Source organism: Xiphophorus maculatus, chromosome 21 (assembly GCF_002775205.1).
Source record: "Xiphophorus maculatus strain JP 163 A chromosome 21, X_maculatus-5.0-male, whole genome shotgun sequence".
NCBI lineage: Eukaryota > Metazoa > Chordata > Actinopteri > Cyprinodontiformes > Poeciliidae > Xiphophorus > Xiphophorus maculatus.
Genome location: NC_036463.1, coordinates 9,187,001 through 9,207,945, shown reverse-complemented (window position 1 = coordinate 9,207,945; position 20,945 = coordinate 9,187,001). Strand labels below are relative to the sequence as shown.

Below are 20,945 nucleotides of genomic sequence, written 5' to 3'. Positions count from 1 at the left end.
TAACTTGAATTAAATCACCAAATTAGTCACAATGTGGTTTTAAGGACCACAAATAGAATGTTTTGGAGTTAAGAATACAAAGATCTGACCTCAGTCCCATAGAAAAATTGTGGGCAGAGAAAAAAATGGTGTGTGTGAGAAACGCGGTGTACAAACGTAACTCAGTTGCACCAGTTCTGTCAGGAAGAGTAAGCTGAAATTATGACCTAGAGCAAGAAAATGTACTCTGACTTAATGTCAAACAGTGTTAAAACATACATAACCTTTTTTTTCTCAGTGAATAATGCTGGCAAAATGTAAATTATTGGATATTAGACATGGGCAGACTTAAATAACAATTTTACTGTACTTACACCTGTTTGAAACAAAAAGACATAACATTTTCTACTCATTTATAATTAAAACTGATAAGAAGAATCATTCTGCAATCTTATATTGGCTCCATAATTATGTATTTTTGTATTTTACAGTACAGACTGCAGGGACTATGTTAACAAACATGTCACTTGCAGCTTAATGGCTATAGTTTTGAAACAACATCATCTTATGAAGAGAGACGAGTGGCACTCTTAGTTTGCACAATTGGCTCTTCTTGTTTTCCATGACTGGAACTTTTCTGCTTTGAGAACAAAGAAAAATGTAAATTCCATGTTTAATCTCTGACATCACATCTAAATTACTTAAGCAAATAAATGACATGATGGAAAATTTTAGCAATTTTGAAGCTGTAACTTATTAAAACCTTGGGAAATGTGTTTGAAAAACAAGTAGTAAGAGTTTCAGTGGAGATCAGCGGAGCCTTATTTAGATATTTCCACTTGCGCAGGCAAAACTGCTATGCAAGAGGGAGCAACATCATTGACAATAACTTTTACATTAATGCTCTAAAGCTAGAGTTAATTGGCATCCTAAGGTCTTCTTTATGGATACAACTAGTCTTGTCAATCACGGCTTCATCTTCACCAAGTTTACTTCTTCTTGTTACCTTGTGGTCTGCTCTCTGACGTCAAGCAAAAAAAAACTGCAATTTTTGATATGCCAAACTAAATAACTCCAACATAGGAAACTTTAACAACAAAAAGTACTGTATAAATTAGGCTATGTTAATCTATTCCTCATGGTAAAATTCCAGTCTGGTCAAACAAATTTCCCGACCTATATATAGAAACCCACTATAAATATGATGATAAGATCAAGGAAGTCAGAAAAAAAAAATCTCACAAGCTTGATATTCATAACCAGCTCGTCCCTTTCCATAACAAAAACAACATTTTAGGAGCTTTGACACGTTCAGTTTATCAGCACTCATTTTCCCATCGCACAAAATAATCAGTAAACAGTAACTAAAAGCAGAGGCAGACATAGTAAACTCTTAGTAAGATGTCATTAGAGGTCATTAAAATAATTTTATCTGTTACCAGTGGTCACCTTTTTTGTAAAGTTTACACTATTAGCATTGCATCACGTGAAAGAAAACTGCTAGGAACAGGTTAATATCAAGAACTTCACCGTCCATGCAGAAGGCTGCATCTGCCCTTCTGCATCTTTAGTAGAAAACTAACACTGCATTTCACCCTTTCACCCAGTGAAACATGGTGGTGGCAACACCATGCAGTGGGGACACTTTTCTTTTGGACAGCAGACTTGTGAAGAAAAGACAGCAAAGAGGTCACTCCTTTTCAAAAAGCACATCAATGATAGAATATAGGATCTGCAGGAAGTACAAGGAAAGAGTGAAAAATCTGGAAAACAATATGTCTGCAGAATAATGCAACCCATGTCTTTTACTGTTTTGTAAAAGACCACTTTTTATGTAGGAATCAAGCCCCCTCCAAGAGTATCTCCTTCAAACAATGTAGGCACTGGTGAATGAAATAGTTTCCAGTACCATTAGGCACCATGGCAGAACACAGAAGTGATAACAAAATCTCTAAAGAACTGAGAGTTTGAACCTGTGTCAAAGAAACTCCCTAAATCTTAACCTCATTGAGAATCGGTGCAATTTTCATAAGACGCCTCTGGATAAAAACGAAAACAGAAATTATGCTCAATTCCAAGCACTTGAGACAAGAATGGATCACAGTCACTCAGTCAGGATGTGGCCAATCATCTGAAATCAAGCCTGCCAGAGTGAATTAAAAAAAACAAAACATACAGAACAACTTTTTGTCATTTGTAAAAACTTTGGCAATGACTGCATGGAACTAAATGTCAGCCATTTGCCATCCTTACCCATCAAAAATGATTTATGTCATCTTTCACTTTCACATAGCAGTGAAGCAGTAAAGGACTGGAACTTGTGTTTGTTCGATGTTTTTCTTGTTATTACAAGAAACTTCTTGTACAGCACTTCTTGGCAATAAATCTTACTCATACTGTCAGAAAGCCTGTTTATTTTCCTTTGTAAGGAAAATGAATATGTTGGTTGAGCAGCAGAGTTGATTATCTGAAGTTGTGCTGCTGAAAGTCTATTCTTCCCTAATTTCAAACAGTGGAGGCAGTGTGACAGTGTGGGATACCTTCTCCCTCAATGGAAATACAAAGTTCGTCTTCAATTGGAGGCGATTTTAGTGGAGAGAGATACTGAGATGAGATTATGCAGCCAGTGGCAATACCATAGGCTTCTGTGTGTTAAATTAGCAAACTTTTAAATCATAAATATGTCATTTTATCTTACAATTCCAAAAATCCAATCTAACAAATGGCATTAATACATAGTCAACAATAGAATAAGACATTTGGTACTGCCAGAGTGAATATGGCAAGTTTTCATAGACTCTACACACACACTCAACTCTGCTGCTTAACCCTCAAATGTGATTTTCTTGTAAATCTGGCACTTTCAAGGTAAAGTCAACACTCTCTCCAACAGTATAATAGTAAGTGTTATTGCTAAGATGCACTGATACAACAAAGATATAATCAACCAAAGACAAATTGTTTTGGATCAATTAACTTGTCAGACTAGATGTTCCTTGCATGTCCAAAATATAGGTTATAAACAAAAAGGGAGGATTCATTTTCAGGCTTTATAGAAAAGCAATGGAATCAATTATCCATTCAAGACAGTTTGGACTCAACCCAAACACCTTTTGGCTGACACCAAATCCAACTGTGCTGTATTCTGGTCACTGGAAAGTATGACCACTTGTGATTTCAATTTTTAGAGGGTGTGCCTTATGTCCTGTTTATTGTTTTAGGTTCTGGGAGTCCTTTGTAATTTATTGCTCACTTCCTTGCCAGGTTTTCATAGTTTGAAGCATTCTTTGTGATTGCCTCTTCCAGTACTGACAAAATCCTGTCTTATTGTATGTTATAAGTTTTAATCAAAATCACAAACATGCAAAATAACATCAGGATATGTTTTGGTCCAGGACTGAAAAAATCAAATTCACTTTCTGCTGCAAATGGAACAAAAAACCTTTGCGTACCTAATTTTAGTATTTATTCTTTGCTTCTGATTGTTATCTAAACATTATTTGATTCCTCTATAAACTTGCCAGATTTTTGATCGACAAGCAGATTAAACACCGCTAAAATACTTAAACACATCAATATTTTCAAGCATACTCTGGAGAAATGTTTTCCAATACTCGAAAAAACTTTTTTTAAAGAAACTTTTTAGGCTCAAGTGGCCTTAATTGAACATGAAATAAATCGAAGTAGAACCAAGGACAACCACTCTTCACATGGTGCACACACTCCTAGCACCCAAAATAAGTAAATTCTACCAGAAATAATTTCACCTTAGAAAGCGGCGCGTGATACTGTTCTAGTAGACAAAGCTGGATCAAACTGCGGTCAGACAAATCCTATGAAGAACAAGTGAGCAGGCTCTTCTTTACATACTGAAAGTCTTTGCAATTTTGCATCACACTGTGCGGATGCATTCATTAGAGACAATGAAGCTGTTTAGACATGAGTGGAAGATGGATTGAGCTCCTGTGCACGCGGCACATTTTGGCTTTGAAGTTAGAATGTTTTTTTGTTTCTTTGTTTTTGACTCGTCGCAGCAGCCACACTTTATAACCTAAAAAGAGTTCATTTTGAACTTTCTGAAAATATGGAGCTGTAAGAAATTTTTAAGAGATTCAACAGAGATAAGTCCTTTCTATCTTGTAAAGTAAAAAGGAGAGGCAGCTTTTGTCAGGAGTAAAACTTCTAGCTGTAAACCTGTAAACATTTGACAGTGATTATGCTTTTATACTGTAATTTAATCACATCAAACTCAGATTAAGTTTGTGACATTCATGATAAATAAACTCAGAACATCATTAGCCATGCACGCAAAATAAAAAACTAGTAGAGACTGCAAAAAACTCGACACTACCCTTAACATAGAACCAGAGCTTCATTGGAATGATTTAGATGAGAGCACACTTGTGTGTAAAATGGCTGCACACCTAAGAATCTGTGCCAATCTAACTCTCAATTTTGCAAAGAAAAGCAAAATATTTCCTGATATTTTTTTTTTTGTTTTGTTTTGGTTTTTTTTTTGCCACTGTTTGCATAGATGGTCACACTAAACGACATAAAAGGTTGTCAAACCTTAAAGGTATGATAGTTGTGAAAAACGTTTTCCAAGACTAATGAGAGGTGGTTGAGGGGAGACGTGGATAAGAGTGGCTGAAACAGCAGCTCGGCTTTTTCCAGCTCAGAACTACTCAGCACATTTTTACGCAAATCTAATTCAACACCTCCTTGAAGCAAGGAGGAGCTCTAGCAATAACAACCATCCGCCGAGCTGTATTATTGTAGCACGGAACAGGAGGACACCATACTGACTGCTCCACCTGAAAATCCCTGTACCCTCTTTTGTTCTCTCCTTTCCTAATTTTGAGACTCTTAAATGAATCCTGATGATGAACACAAAGAAGCCTATAATCCTAACCCTTTATTCATTGCTGATGAATAAGATAATTGTTTTCTTTCATTTGATTGTTTTTTTTGTCTTCTTTACGTCAGGAAATTGTGCAGTTTTACGTCCCACATTATCCATTGCACACTCAGAGGTATAAATTGTTGCTTTTGTCCCATTAGGATGACAAAGGTGAAGCAGGGCTTTTTCTCTTTCTTCATAAGGAACAACCAGAACTAGGAAAGTGGCTAATAATTAGAACTCTCAGAACTTCTACAGCTGAGAGCTAATGAGTGTGCCGTCACACTTAAGGAGCTGTAATAAAGGGGATCCAGGATCAAGTGTTTAATGGAATATGCTGTCACTAACTGCCTTGATTAGGGAGGTTTTGGAGTCTTCTCACAGTCTTATTACGCATTAAGCCTGTTGATATCCTTTCTTAACATTAACACATCATTTCTGTCTGCAGTTATTCCCTACACCCATCCAATACGTGACTCTTTGCATTGCTTTGCATCAGCTCTAAAACACTTTTAGAGACTAATTGTGGCCTTGTTTCTGATTTTAATCAAGAGCCACATCGACCTGATTTCCTGAAATAAGCTAACACAATTTATTTTTATCTCTGTCTAACTTTCAGAGATCCCCGTAGCTGATAAGAGCATGCACATTGGTGTGAAATGAAATATATTTGAACCCTTTAGATATCCAAATTAAAAATAGCACAAGTACCTAGAGCTGGTAATGACTAATATGGAGCTTTCTGTCTTGTAACAAAAGAGGCTATTGGCTCTTAATGACCTCATAAAAGAAAAGGCCTGCTGGGCTTATCTGCAAAGAGGTCCATCATTTTAGCTTTACATCATGTGAATTTATGGAAGTTGTTGAAATGTGCTGGTTTAAGCCATGAGACAGCATATAAGTAGTGATTCAAAGATAGGGTAAACACAGTGCCTGGCAAGTGCGTTCATAGACTGTCATTTGTGCTACAACTCTAAATTTGATAGAGGGATGAATAGATAGTTTTGACATGAATTAAAATGAATAAATATCCATGTGTGTAAATATGTTAAACACAGATATTTTTGGAGTGTGCTTATACTTTTGCTACAATGTGTAGCTATCTACATTTTGGAGTTAAAGTAGCATAAAGTAATACATAGAACTACTTTGTACTAACCTTCATGTTTTAGGCACATTTATACTTAAACAGCATTGGCCACACAGATATAAATCACAGTTTACACCCTCAACAGGTTGCATCGTGATTTTTAAAATTATTTAATGGATTAGAAAATCCTTGCTTATTTCACTGATGTTTACAAAGAATCTCAGTATTGACAAGTGTCTGGCACAGGGAACATGCAAAGCATCTGCTGTGCTGAACTCACCAGTTTTCAGGCTGATTCAAAGTGAACGAGAAATGAGGTCAATGTCAAATATTGTCATAGGACCAACTGATAAGCTCATATCGACTGATTTTAGGTTATTCTCTCATGCCATTCAGAGAATTCACCTTGTTAAAATTAAAGAAGCCTGCAGCAGCTGCTTTATACTGACAGCTCTAGACAAATGGTTAGAATATTAAGGTGCCTGTCAGGTTTAAAGAAAAACAAAATATCTGTACTGTAATACTCTATTTTATAAGTGCACATTCTGTATGCATGCCCAAACAAGAATGTGAATCTATGTCTTTTTTTCAGTCAGTTGGTTGAGAACCACTGATCCTAGACAGTCCAGTCAGTGTCCTCTGCTGGTGGAAGGTGAGCTTCTGTCCTACTTTTCTTATTTTGCAGCTTGTAACAAGTTTTCTTCTGGGAATGTTTGGTATACTGTAACACCATCCATCTTCCCATAAAGTCTGACAAACTTCAACATTCTTGCATCCCCAGAGCATGACTCTGGCACCTCCATGTTTCATGCTGTTGATGGTGTGTTCAGTGGGATGTGCAGCGTTTTGCATGAAGGCCAATTCAGTTTTGTTCTTACCTGACCTGAGAACTCTGGTCCACATGTTTGCTGGGTTCATCATGTTTGTGGCAAACCCTAAACAGGACTTCTTCCGGCTTAGTCTCAGCAGTGGCTTTGTGTTTGCCTCTCTTCTATAAAGGCCAGTTCTGTGGCTGCCTCAATAATGGTTCTTCTGTTCAAAGACTATCTGAACTATGCTTAATTTAGGGAGACTTAAGATTTTAAGATAGTGTTGTGTGGTATTTATTTTAATCAAGATACAAGCGATATATATGTGTGCAATAATCGCTAAAGTTTATATATATAAACAGTGGCAGTTCATATCTCTAAAGTATTGTTCAAAGATGATTTTACAGCTATTTTAAACATGGTCAAGTGTCATGATTTGGTATTTGAGATCAGCAGCTAAAACAGAATAATAATAATAAAATCTAAATGACTGACAGTCTTCTGTGCAAATCGTCCAACATTCTTTCATTGCATCATTAAACCTGTAAAGTTGCTCCTTTTATTCCCAGTTTCAGTATATAAAAGGATTTGTATTGGTTATACTGACTATGCTTTTGACTTAATGAGGTTACAGATATCTAAATCCCCTGCTGACCCACTGTGGCCCCCCGCTAACCGACTCGCTGCCACAGTGGTGTGGTAGGTTTGCTGGAGTCTTCTGTGGCCACCAAAAGCAGGAGGTGATCAAAACTTTACAGTGAATCTTCTTAGAATGGATTGAAACAAAAGATTTTTTTTTTCAATCTATTATTATTTACCTTTCAGGATGAGGAGCAGCCCTTTGAGACTGAACCAGAGAACTTTGACTTCAATTTGGACAAATCTGATCTTCCGTCCACACGAAGCGACTCTGGGTCAGAGCAGCAAGAGGACCTGCTGGAGGGAGATTTGGGCCTTGGCACCGGAGCAGCTCACGTCATTGAGGAGTGAATTTTCCCACTCTAACTTTGCCTTATTATTCCCCCCTGTTGCCTTAATGCTAGCCCCCACCTCCCACAGAGCGCAGGGACCATGATCTGTTTATTTCAAAGCCACTGAGTGGGAGTTTGTTACTGTGACTTGCATAAGGTCACACAACCCCCATGTGTTGAGTTGTGTGCAAAAACACACTCGCGCTGGAAGGAAGAGACAATTAGTGAAGGCTGCCATTCTTCCTGTTTCTCTGCTGGATGTATTGTCCTGCTTTGTTTTAAATTTATTTTCATCTGCAGGAGCATGTCTGTAAATTAGAATCAAAAAGTTAATTTATTTCAATTCAAAAAGTGAACCTCATACATAGATTTATTACACAGAGGAATATCACACGATATTAAAAGATAATTATTTTTTAACAAGAGAGGCTATGTTATGGGAGTATTAAATTCTACAGACTCATGGGGGATGCTGTCGATTTGACTGTCCTCCACAACGAGTGTAAGCTACAACAGGTTAGTTGCTAAAGAACCTGGCTGTTCTTTGTGTGCTGTATCCAAAATATTAATGAAGAGTTGAGTGGAAGGATAAACTATAATAGGAAAAGGTCCATAACCAACAGGAACAATAGGATTTCAGCCTAACGCCCATTCAAGAGCAGATGAAGTCAGTGCTTCAGAAGTTATCAAACACCACAGCATTCAGAACATCAGATAAAATTGTCACATTCCTTGTGGTAAGCCACTCCGGAACCAGAGACAACATTCCTGATAAGTGTGTTACCTGGTATGATAGGAAAAAGGACTACTTCTGCCTCATGGTCCTAAGTCCAGCTGTTATATTTAAGTACATTTTGCATTTAATTTCCAAATTAGAATCTCTGAGTCTGGACGAAGAGCGAAGAGGAGCAGAATCCAAATTGGTTGAGCTCGAGCGTGAGTTTTCCACTAAGTTTTCTGTTAGTATGCAGTCATGTTCAGTGAATTAGAATATGTCTTGCAATGAAGCTTATTTGTTAAATTCAAAGTATTTTTTGAAAATAACATTTAAGCAGGTATTAAACGTAGTTTTTATTGAAAATGTCTGTATTCAAACTGTTTTGTTTTTATAGCTCTGTTTTAATATTCTAATCTTTTCATCTAATGAACTGAGTTACTGAAATAAATGAAATTTTCAGTATTAGACTAATTTATTAAACATGACTGCCTTGGACGTAACACTGTGAAGAGAGAGGTGCTTAAGAACCGTTTGTGCTTGTATTATGTGTACATAATGTGTGAACGTCCTCACCAGCATACACAGTGTTTCTTCGAATCACCAGACCCAGGATGTTATTTCACTGCCTGTTCTGCTTCTCTTTTCTGCCCATCTCCTGATTAAACTTTCATTACATTTTGCCCTTTTCAGCTGTTTCAAATTCCCCTACTCATTTTCCTCCATGTCCTCCTTATCATCCAAGAGCATTCTGTAAACGTAACAGTTCTGGCTCTTATTATAGAATGCACGTTGTTTCCTTTTTGACTCATAAATCTCTGGGTCGTCCCACTTTTATTCCTCTGGAGTCAATCAGGGTGCAGTTTGCTGTAGGTTAGGCTTTGTGTAATACATCCACTGCCCTTGAAGTGATCTCTCTTCTATTTATGCAACAAATGCATGACTACGTCTGTGGAATGTGGTTCTTTCAGCTGTTGCTTTCTGAAAATATTTAACATGTAAGTCTGATAGCAAACTTGATAAGAGTTACACTCTGATTAAAGAGCTGAGAACAACAGCCTTTGATCATATGTCTCCAGACTAAAATTCTTAAAAGAGCTGTTTTCTAAAACTAAATATAGTTTGATTTGCTGACACAATGCCTTCAGTCGCTATGCACAGTAGTTTAAATAAAGTAATCTCAGTTTTGTAACCCTTATTTTCACTTCCTAATTTTGTCATTCAATCTTACAAAGGTTTTACCGATGGGTTTTCTTCTCACTGATGTAGTTGTTACCAATCAATTTATTTATAGGAAGAGGATGTTGATCAAACACAAGGACCTGCTTTTAGAGCTCAATGTCTGCCAGTGGAAAGTAGAATCAACCCCAAAACCTAAGAAACAACAATTCCTTTATTTTGTAAATGCCATCATTTTTCTCTTGATAGTTATGCCATTTTCTGTAGTTTTCTGTAATAACAATCTTGTTATTGTTATTTTCACAAAACTGGATTTAAAATTAGCAAGACAGGTTTATCTCAAATGATTAATGTTCTATTTGTCTTGTGCTTGAAGTACTTTTTATGAATGCAATGTTTTTATATGGTTTCTGTCTCTGATTATTTGTTTATGTTTGTATCTAAGTTTCCTCGGTTGCACATTTTGTTTGTATTCTAGCAGTTACTTTTTTATTTTATTTACTTGTTTTAGAATTTATTGGTGTTATGATAGTTTGCATACTGCTTTTTTGTATTTTACTATAGACCACTGTGTTTTGAAAAAAGTATGGAAAATCTGACTGGTTGATTGAATAAATTAGAATAGGATATTTAAAAAGTGAAACTCATATAGCTTTTGTTCACATATAGTGATATATTGCAAGCATTTACATATAGATGTTTAAAAAACATTTATTTTCTATAACGCCATATTTGTGAGAAATATAATTTTAAACCAATAGGAGAGGATGACCAATAAAGGACAATGTTTTAAACAGAAATGTTTAAAACATCATGGGGAATACTTCTGACTGGACTGTTGCTAAAAAAAAACATTACTTTTAAAGTAACAGAAAAGATTATTTTATAAATGCTTGGAGCTATAACGTTTTGCGTATGGAATTCTTACAATTTGACTTTTCCCTTTTTGAATTTAACTTCAAAAAACAAGCTCTAGTATGGTGATCTGATTTATTAATCTGTAAAGTAAGTTTTAATAGGCTTTTCTATTACTTAATTTTTTTTAAGTTCTTGATTTTTTAAAATCACGATTAATGTAAAGGAGGGGTGTTTTTAGGTGTCTTTGCCCTGTGTTTTTGCTTTTGACTTCAGACCCAGACATGCATGTGTTACACGTCACACTTGTTTCTGCAAACAGCCTGAAGCTGAGCTACAAGCACTGACCATGTCCAACAGTATGTAAGACGGGGCGAAAGATGCGAATGGGAAGTAAATAGTGAAAGCTTACTGCTCTATTTAGGTTTTTTCCCTTTTTTTCTTTATCACCTGATAAAAAAGTTAATATGTCTGACAAAACGATATTCATAAACTTTCCTGAGAGACTTTTATTTGCAACCGTTACTTTACTACTACTTCTTCATGCAGATATGAACTTATCAAAATCCCTCCGTTGTAGAAAAACACATTTTATCAGTTCTGCTTTGGCTTTTTATATGAACTCAGTCATGTATCTCATCAAGCCACATGTGCATTTTCTCAGTGTGTTTACAAAGATAGACAAAAGCCAAATCCAACTCATTCTTAGAACTAACTCTACATTTTACTCATTTACACTAAGGAATAAGCTCTATCGGGGGTTCCTGAGAGGGTGCAAAGTAACCAGACCAAAAATGTGTTTTTTGGTCTCCTACACATGGAAAAAGAGGTAGGAGCCCACTTTCAAATCTATTAACAAACTTAATACTTCACAGTCAGCATACTGTTAAAGGCAAAAATAACCCCACTGTCATCATGTATGCTCTCTAACTGTCTTAAAGTCAGTTTAAAATATTTCACCAGGAAAGAAAATATTACAATACAGTCTAATATGTAATAATTTATTTGGTCTGGTATCATGTTTAACATTTAATGAGATTGAAAAGAACCTATGATTATATTTGTTGTAGGGCTAGTATTTTCACATCTCCTATAGGTATATTAATTTACATCTGAGGAATCAGTAAGACCTGATGATGCCTTAGCTACTTAAAGGAGTGTCTCATTTCTCAGTCAATATGTTAACTAACCCAGACCAGAGAGACACAAGGGGTTTGACTAGTCTTGGAATACATACCCTACATGACTTTTAATAACGGCTACTAACGACTACACTAGACTAAAATGTAAGGTGTAAAGATAGAAGTTTAAAACAATTGATGAACTGTTAAAACTGCTCAACATCTTGTGAAAGAATGTGTTATGCTGACATGAAACCATAATTTATTAATTTGGACACAATTCAAGAAGGGCACAAAACAGCATTTCTGTTTCCCCTTTGAAACATTATGGAAGTGAGAGATGCGGGATGTTAAGATGACTGGATTCTTGAAATAAATCAAAATGTGTTTCAATTCAGTATTAGTTTGTGCATATTTACACAACCAACACATTTTTATTCTCTAGATTGTTTTCCTCTAAGAGTTTAGCTTGAATTGTACTGATAAATGTGATATAATGTGGAAAAAATTATTTTGTGACATCACAGTAACCTAGCATTTTGACAGGGCATGTAGATATTTTATTCCATCCATATATTTCATGCAGAACTAAATTAATAAAACTGGGTTGCTAGGTCATAATCCAGCAGGTATTTGTGTGGATGGAAGAAGGTAAAAGGGATTCAGTATAAGTCAGAAGGGCTCTGCAGATAAAAATATATGGGTTTGTTAAATATTAAAGCACCTGCACTACTTAACTCCCCAAAATAAAACTGTGGATCTATAAATAAGGATTCTAGGAATTTTTAAAGGGGAAATATTTTTATAACATCACTTCTCAAACTTGTTTAGACCTAAGAGTTGCACACACTCCACCCATGCCGATTAACGTTGAGCATAAACAAAAAGTATATTTACCAAACGCCACAGGGCATCCCTAGGATATTGGGATTGGCAACAAATGTATGACATTGTGGCGGTACTATTGCTTGCAGAAATACAGTGTTGTGAAAAAACTGTCCTCCCTTACAAATTTATTTCACTTTTCTGTCACACTTCTGTTGTTTCAGATCATAAAAGTAATTTCAACATCAAACAAAGATTACCTGAGTAAATACAACATAAAGTTTTTGAAAATTTTAATTTCATTTGTTTAAGGAAATAAGCCGTCCAAACCAACCCAGTCATATTTCAAAATACAAGCCCTCCTCTTATTACATAATGACTGAGCTATGTTTAAATTTCTTCAAACGTTGAGTAAAGTTTTACATGCTCCACCCAGAGCCTATGAGACTGTGAAATAGAATTGTTTCTTTTTTTTAAAAGCAACATGTCTTCCCCATGCTGAAGAAATTCAAAAACAAATGAGAAGCAAAATACTTGATAATCATTCATCTGAAAGGGGTTGCAAAACCTTAGCTACAGCTTTAGATCTCAGCAAACCATAGTGAGACATTATCCATAAATAAACATCATATAAAACATCAGTGTTTTATATGATGTGGAAGACCTGCCATGATAACACAAAGAATGCATCAAAAACTCATCCAGGAGTTCACAAAACAGCCCAGAACTTCATCTACTGCACCGCAGGGACCGCTTGCCTCAGTTATGGTCATTGTTCATGACCGACATCTTGACTACTCTATGATACTTCAGAGAGCATGTTTTATGGACTGATGAAAATAAAGGTCTAACTTTTGGGAGATATGTATCCAGTTTAGCCTGCTGTGAAACTAAAACAGCATTTCAGAGAACAAACATCAAACCAACAGTCAAAGTAGTGTAAGAGTCTGTTGCATCAGGACTTGGATAAATTGTCAGAATTGATGAAGTCATGAATTCTGCTCTCTAGCAAAAAATCCCGATGGCCCTCATTTCACTAGCTTAAGATCAAGTGCTCTTGGATTACAAAGCAGGAAAATGATACAAAGCACCCCTAATACACCATCAAATAGCTCACAAACAAAAAAAGAACAATTTTAGAGCGGCCTAATCAAAGTCTGGACAAAAATCCTACAAAAATGCAGTACCTCGGCCTATATTAAAAGAAGCGCTGGCCAAAATTCCTCCGTGGAGATGTAAAATATTCATTTAATGTCTAATTGTCACCAACAAAATCAGTAATTAGCCTAAGGGGGTGTATGTATATATATATATATATATATATATATATATATATATATATATATATATATATATGGCCTGGTTGGTTCAAACAGCTTTTTCCCCAAATAAATCAAATCATAATTTAAACAGCACATGATGTATTTACTCATTTTATCTTGTACATTTTATCTTGTAACATATAAGCGTGTCAAAAAAAGTGAAAAGCAGAAACTCTCGTAGGAGACTAATTATTTTTCAAAGCACTAACTCATTTCAAATTCTAGACACAAGCAAAATAAGACTGAATAATTCTTTAGTTTGAAAATGTTGCACTCACAAATGATGCATAAAGTTGTTTACTGTGAACTTTACTCAATGCAATATTTTTTTTAGATCAGGTGTTTTCATAAGAGCAAGCAATTGTAAACATTTGAAGATGGCAGAACAGAATGATCACACTGACACAAAGAGAGGTTGTCCTGCTCCAGAGTTATGACCAAAAGTCCACAGTGCATGTCATCGTCCTACAGGGACGTTGTGACAAAATTAAATGACAGTAAAAAACAAAACTATATGAAGTACTACTGCTGTTCTGATGAGACTTCTAACTATGGCACGTCATCAAACCAAATCACTGATTGTCTCTGACTTTAACGGGGTATTAAAAATAAAAATGATTTTTAAAATCTGTTACTACTTTTTTCCTTTCATCTACTAGTTTTCCTTTTCACTTGTACAGACAGTATGGAGTGAAAAATAATATATTTTTTAAAGATTTTAAACATTCAAAAATAACCTCAAAAACATCAACTTTGAAGTGTTATAATAATACCAAGATACATAAATTATCCTTTTGTTTCCCATCTTAAGTCATTGTCCCACAGCCGGTGTTCCTGTATAAAAGAAGTGACCCCAGCAGCCCCCTCAGATACAAACTGCAGCTCAAAAACAAGATATACATTCCAAATGTAGCCAGCCGGAGCTCCTTTAACACTTGAACGTAAAGCTTTAATTCCACAATAAGAGGAAACGGCACTGCATGGAAAAATGAACATTAAATTAAAAAGGTCTTTGGTGGTGAGGAGGATGCTTTTATTATTTTTCTTCACAGTTTGGAGCGCGTCAGCAGCGATTTGCTCAAATCCTTGGCCTCCCCGGCTGTTCTCACCCTCTCATACCCCAGGACGGACATGGAGTGGTGGCAGTAGTCTTCCACCTGCTTGATCTGCTGGATGCTGAGCACCATTCTCCAAGCGCTGGCTGCCTGCGTGGCGTTCCGGGAGGAGACGATGAAGGGCTTGGAGGAGGAGCTGGAGCCGCTGGTCATGTTCAGCGCAAACGACTCAATGTCATGGTTGGTGGTGAGGTTGGCGAAGCGGTAAACGCTCCTCAGGGTCTTGACGGGGTTCTCCACCAGGTCCTCGTACCGCACGGCCATGTACTTCCCCTTCAGCCAACCTGGTGGGTTTAAGGCAGTCCTCAGAGTCCTGGAGGTGCGGTCGCAGATCACCTCCATGGCTCCGATGGAGTGGTAGTCGGAGCCGTCCTTCTTGTTGACCTTGTGGCCGGGATCTACAAAAGGTATCCGGCGCAGTTTAGGGTCCCTGCTGCGGACCACCTGTAAGTTCTCCCTAATCAGCCCATGTCTGGATTTGATCCTTGAGTTTGCCACTGCCCGAGGGTCTCTAACCAAATGGATCACTTTCAGATCCAAGGACGGGTCCTCCATCAAAGGGGCGAGAACGTTTACATCCAAAATACGCACCCCTTTAATGACTATAGTGTTGTACTTTAGGCACTCCTCCTCTAACAGTCTAAGGCTCTGAGGGGGACACTTTTTGCACACCTTATCATCCACCATCCCCACCACCTCCTTCCTGTAGGCTGAGCACAGGGGGTAGGAGCACACAACCTTGTTCAGCGTGGCCCCAAACAGCCCTAAGGAGGTAAAGTTTTTGCCTCCGGGGCTGTTGTAAAGTTGGAAAACAGACAGATCGCAGCGATACAAGGAGCTCAACATGTCTCTGGCTGCCCCCTGCAGAGACACTGCATCACCAGGGTACAGCTTCTGCCAGATGTGCCACATAGGCTCATACAAGAAGAACACTTCTGGATTTTGGTTGAAAAGCTCACCAAAGAAGGAGGACCCCGACCTCCAGGTGGTCAGGACGTAGATGAGCTGTCTCTTCTTAGCCAGGGAGGGCCTGTAGAGAAACCGAATGTCCGATCTGCTCTGATAGGTGGTGCTCCTCATCTGATGGTTGCACTGCTGAGGCTCCTTGGTCCATTTATAATTGGCCAAATTGAGCATGGTGAGCACCAGCAGCAGGAAATAGGCCATGAATAACACAATCCTCTTCCTGCGCAGCACTTTCATCACGATTCCAGGCTGTGCTATTATCTTGGTATGATTCCTGTAGGTTTTGAGCTTTCTCCCAAAGCCAGCATCTTTCTCCCAAGGCGCTGTCAACTTCAGTGGTTGATGGTATTGCTTGCCTCTCATCTGTAACCCCTGGAGAGAGTGGCTCCCACCACTGGGCAGAGCTCTTTACATTGACAGTAATGCACCAAGGCGCGCTCTGTAATGTGTGTGCTGGGAATTTATTTTACAGACGATTAGGTAATATATATTCCAAAAACCCGATTCACGGCGTTCACTGCACTGCGCAATGTCCCTCATAGGCGCGGTGGTGGATGGTGATGATGATGATGGAGACGTTTAGGTTGTCCATACCGAGCGCTGCAACGATCCGCGACAACACAGGAAGGAGCCGCCGCCGTCTTCTTCATTGTAACAGACGCCCTGATTGCTCATGTTCAGCGGGGGCATCTCTGCGCACATACTGTCTGATGCATCTTTGCAAACACAGCCGGGCGAGAGCTACACACAGACACGGTGCAACAAATCAAAATGAGTCCTGCGCGGACGGCTTAAATCATCTGGATGCAATAAAGCAGCGCCCAGTCTGCATCCGTAGTCACGGATTTAAGAATCTCCCACATAGCGACCTCCTCTGCTAGTCTAACTGCCACACACTCAACGGGCTCAGTCCAAATGCAGGCGCAGAGGCCCGCCCTCTGACGCGCTGCATTGGTTCAATTATTGACGTAATGGATAAAGTAACTCCTTTATTGGGTTTTTTTGCCCGTCTGTCTCCAGAGCCGCTCAGATAGACACATACAAGAGTAGAAGGCGTGCGCTTCTGGGCCATATTGTGAGTGACAAATTCGTCGAGGAAAATGAGGGGTTTTCTGAACAAAACATTAACCGAATTTTATTTTCAGCTCAATTTTAAAATAGCTCATATTCAAAATAGAATATGCGTCCTTTTTATTATTAATACAAGCCACCTCTGACACAAAAGTGACCTATATCTTTGAATCAAAATAAGCTCGAGCATCAAGACGGCGTAAAATGTACCTAAATGTGCGTAAAATGTACCTTAACTTTAATAATATACTAAGCCATTAAAATTAGCTACATGTTTTGGTTGCGATACTTAACAATGTAGGTTTGTTAATACTGTCCACAATCTTTTAAGTTGTAATAATAATAAAATTATAAAAGGAAAGTGTCACAAATGTTCACTTAAATTTTAATGAACATAAAATAGTAATAACCGAGCATTAACAATAAACATAATTATTATTAGTAGTAGTTGTAGTAAAATAAAATTATGTACTTATTACATACAGTTTACATGACTAACTTCAAACTGCATAGAGAATGTTTTACAATTAGCTATAATCAACATAACTATAACTTTTGTAACTGTACAGTTAGAATCCTTTTTTCTATTCCTATTTTCTTCTGTCTTTCTGTCAACCTTTATTTGTTTCTTCTTTCTTTCTCTCTTTCTTTCCTTCTTTCTTTCTTTTTTATTTTATTTATTTATTGCTTCTCTACAGTATCACAACACATCGCACGGTCACGAGCTTGGCCTAAAATTTGCAAAATTGCCTTTTACACGCTTTTGTGTCGCGACAACAACGCCACTCAAAATATGGCGCCATGTTAACGTCTGATGTTGATCTCACTGTTGTACATCTATGTTATGCAGAGACGGCTCATAGTGAAAGCTTTTATTATAAACCAGAGAGGTCTCCACCCATCCTGCCTTTATAGATACAAAAAGTTCAAGAGAAAGCGATCTGAAGCTCTTCATTATTTCACTACCCTATTGTGGTCCACATCACATCGTGTACTGAAATCCATACTTTAATACAATAGCTGTTCTATTTCATCTACTTTTATGTACTGTAGATTAGATAGGAAACTTGTCTGTTGTTAGGGTCCAGCGTCCCAGATTAAGTGCACGTTTTCACCACTTCAGTCTCCGGATTTATTTTTTCTATCTGTTCAGACATAACATTATGACTACTGACTGGAGACGTTAGTGTGGTAGTGATTCTCTGCCCTAGGGGAAAATCTTAGTGTATCAGCAGCAAATGGAGCACAAAAACACACACATTAAAGAATAATGACAAAAATTAAATTAAATTAAATTAAAAACTTTAAATAATTACACAGTTAGTATTTTAATATAAAGACAATGTATATACACATATGGAATCAAAAATGATAATATATTGTATTAATTAAAAAGCGAACATACAGACATCAGAGAGAATATGTGGCCTCGTCCTGTAATTGCGTAAATACACAGGTTTCTAAATGAAACAGTTGTAGGACTTTTTCTGTTTAGTTTTGCTTTGTTTGATTTTATGTAAAAATATATATATATCTGTCAGTTTTCCCGAGGAAGTGGCAAACATCTTACTGAAATTTAAAGCTTCACCCTCTGTTGGCTGAAATTCTTCTTTCCTAAGAAGCTTACCTTTACTGGCATTATCAAGCCTGCTCATCCAGAGGAGCCTGGGGGGGGATTGAGTGAAATGATCCTTTAACCCCAACCATAAGTTTGCCCATCTGTAATGGCCACATGGGTTTTTCATACATTATAAAATTCAAAAAACTCTTTTGATCTACTACATTTAATATTTTTTGGGTATATAAAAAATAGTCATCACAATGGAATAGCAATCACAGCTTTTTGAGACAAAATCTTAAATTAGGCCTAATGATCTTAAAAGACAGAATTAACATTTCCTTGCTTTGTAAAGAATATGACCGCAAGAATATGACACATGCTTCATCGGTAGTATAGTTAAAAATGTTTGCAGATGTTCTAAAAACTTTGAACAGACTGCCCTCTGGTGGATAACGGCGTATTCACCCATCACAATAACACAATCAATGCAACGCATTTCATTTATATAAACCCCCACAGAAATTAAAGACATAGGCCTATTTCAATGTAGTGATTCTTTAAATAATCGTTTCATTCAATTTATTTTTTCTTTCAGTATAAGTAGTAGCAAATAAAAGGTGAAGTCAATAAGTAATGTCAAACTAGAAAAAATGCTGTTCATAGCGAAACAGCCGTGAGAATGCATATCTGCAGAATGATTGCTGCAGAAAATGCAAGAAACAGCAGAATATAGCATAAGAAGTAGGGGGAAAGCAAAAGAAAGCTACAGTCATACATGGTAGAAATATTTTGCTAAAGAGTTAAATTTAGCCAAAACTATAGCACAGACTAGCAGAAGCAGAAATTAGCATAAAACCTGAAATAATAGTAGAAGTAGTTGAATGTAGTAAAACGTACGGAACATTATATAATAGTAATAATAAAGAAAAACAGAAACACTGTAAGTGAGAATGCAGTAAGCATAAGCAGAGGATTGAATCAATACATCAATCATTCAATTTGATAAATTCAGAGTTTACTTGTAGAAAACTCTATAAGTAGAGTTTTCAAGTAGAGTGCTTTACTCTATAAGTAGAGTTTTCTATACTCTGCTTATATAGAACATATAGAACAAATAAAATGTGCAGGATAAAGAATTACTTTTTATCCAACAGCACACATAGGCCTGTCAAGGAACTGCTTCTTATCAAATCACTTTAAGGGATTGAGTCTGAACTTCATATAAAATCTTCTTTTTACCCAACTGCCTGCCAGGCTTTCATTTTGACAGAATCTTTTATTTATGTTTGTAGCTACTAGCACTATTTTGTCAAACTGCAAAATAATCTGGACTTCCTCAGTCCTCTCTGGTAAAATATTTAAAGATGTTTGTAAGTGTTCTGACATGCTGGTGGAAAACTCCACATCTGCTCCATTATGGCCTGGCATGGACTCCATCAGTCTAGATGTAATTAATTTTACAAATAGTTGTCCAAACATATCTATTGCACAGTTAAGCCTCCATTACCGGCCACTGAATATAACGCACAGAATAACCCAGACATAAACTTTGATATGATTTCTATCCCAATGTGCTGAAATACTGATTCTAGCAAAAGTATTTATATTCTATCAATGTTTTGACCTCCTTTCAAGCTACAACCAGAGTTCAAAATATTTTCAAAAGATTGAGATTAAATGACACATGTTTTTTCGTTTGTGTTCGGTCTCTTTTACTCTGGTACCATGAAAGGAATTCCATTTCAAACAACAAAGTCATCTGTACACTAAAAAGAATGCATGTATGTAAGTATGGATGTATATTAATCGAAGTATAAATGCAGGCTTTGTGAAGGTGGTTCAAAGATCTGTTAGAGATCATTGTTAAAAAACAGTAAAGATCAAGGAACACACCAGGCAAGTATGGAATGAAGTTGGAGAGGAATGTAAATAAAACAGTTTCCTAAACTTAAGACACCGCAAGAAGTATTGCTTTATCCATTTTTTAAATTACTTTATCACTTAGTTTATAGATACAGATACAGATACAAGACACGTAGATCAAGGCAATCCGATGCCTGCATTATAGTGTCTGCAGCTAATTTGTAATTCATCATGAAAAGAATATCATCTAACTGCAAATCTAGCAAATTGTTTCTGACCATCTAAATTGACAGGCCCTGCTATTCACAGAAGCAACAAACAAGAGGAGCTAAAAACATCCATAAAGTGCCTAAAGTGCCAATATCTGTTGACATATTTGCCATGCACCCTACAAAACTGTCCATTATTAAATAATGGCAAAACAAAATTGCCTTTGCTGAAGGAAAGCTGTGAAAAGTTAATTTTGCTTTTTTCAGGGTCACCAAATAATGCCTCACCCACCAAAAAATAATAAAAATATTAAAGAAGACACTAAAATACCTGTTTTTGTTTCTAGAATATTCTCAACCTGTGTTGTGAGGAGTCACTGTGCACTATAGAAAG

At 36.9% G+C, this 20,945-nt stretch overlaps 2 protein-coding genes across 2 annotated transcripts in view; one reads left to right on the top strand and one right to left on the bottom strand.

Annotated features, from left to right (window-relative positions):
- LOC106699607 (sodium/hydrogen exchanger 9) overlaps nucleotides 1-8,828 on the top strand; it is a 76,999-nt gene extending 68,171 nt beyond the window's left edge. The window contains exons 15-16 of the mRNA XM_023326022.1: nucleotides 7,413-7,518; nucleotides 7,604-8,828. Of these exons, the coding sequence (XP_023181790.1) occupies nucleotides 7,413-7,518; nucleotides 7,604-7,768 (271 nt within the window). The 3' untranslated portion in view covers nucleotides 7,769-8,828. The remainder of the gene's footprint in view (nucleotides 1-7,412; nucleotides 7,519-7,603) is intronic.
- A 5,230-nt stretch (nucleotides 8,829-14,058) lies between these two features.
- chst2 (carbohydrate sulfotransferase 2) lies at nucleotides 14,059-16,763 on the bottom strand. The gene has a single exon (XM_005798595.3). The coding sequence runs from the start codon at nucleotides 16,208-16,210 to the stop codon at nucleotides 14,813-14,815; it is 1,398 nt and encodes a 465-aa protein (XP_005798652.1). The 5' UTR covers nucleotides 16,211-16,763; the 3' UTR covers nucleotides 14,059-14,812.
- Between the last annotated feature and the right edge of the window lie 4,182 nt (nucleotides 16,764-20,945).

Coding starts and splice junctions, on each gene's coding strand:
- chst2 (XM_005798595.3), bottom strand. CDS start 16,210: ATGAGAGGCAAGCAATACCATCAACCACTGAAGTTGACAGCGCCTTGG.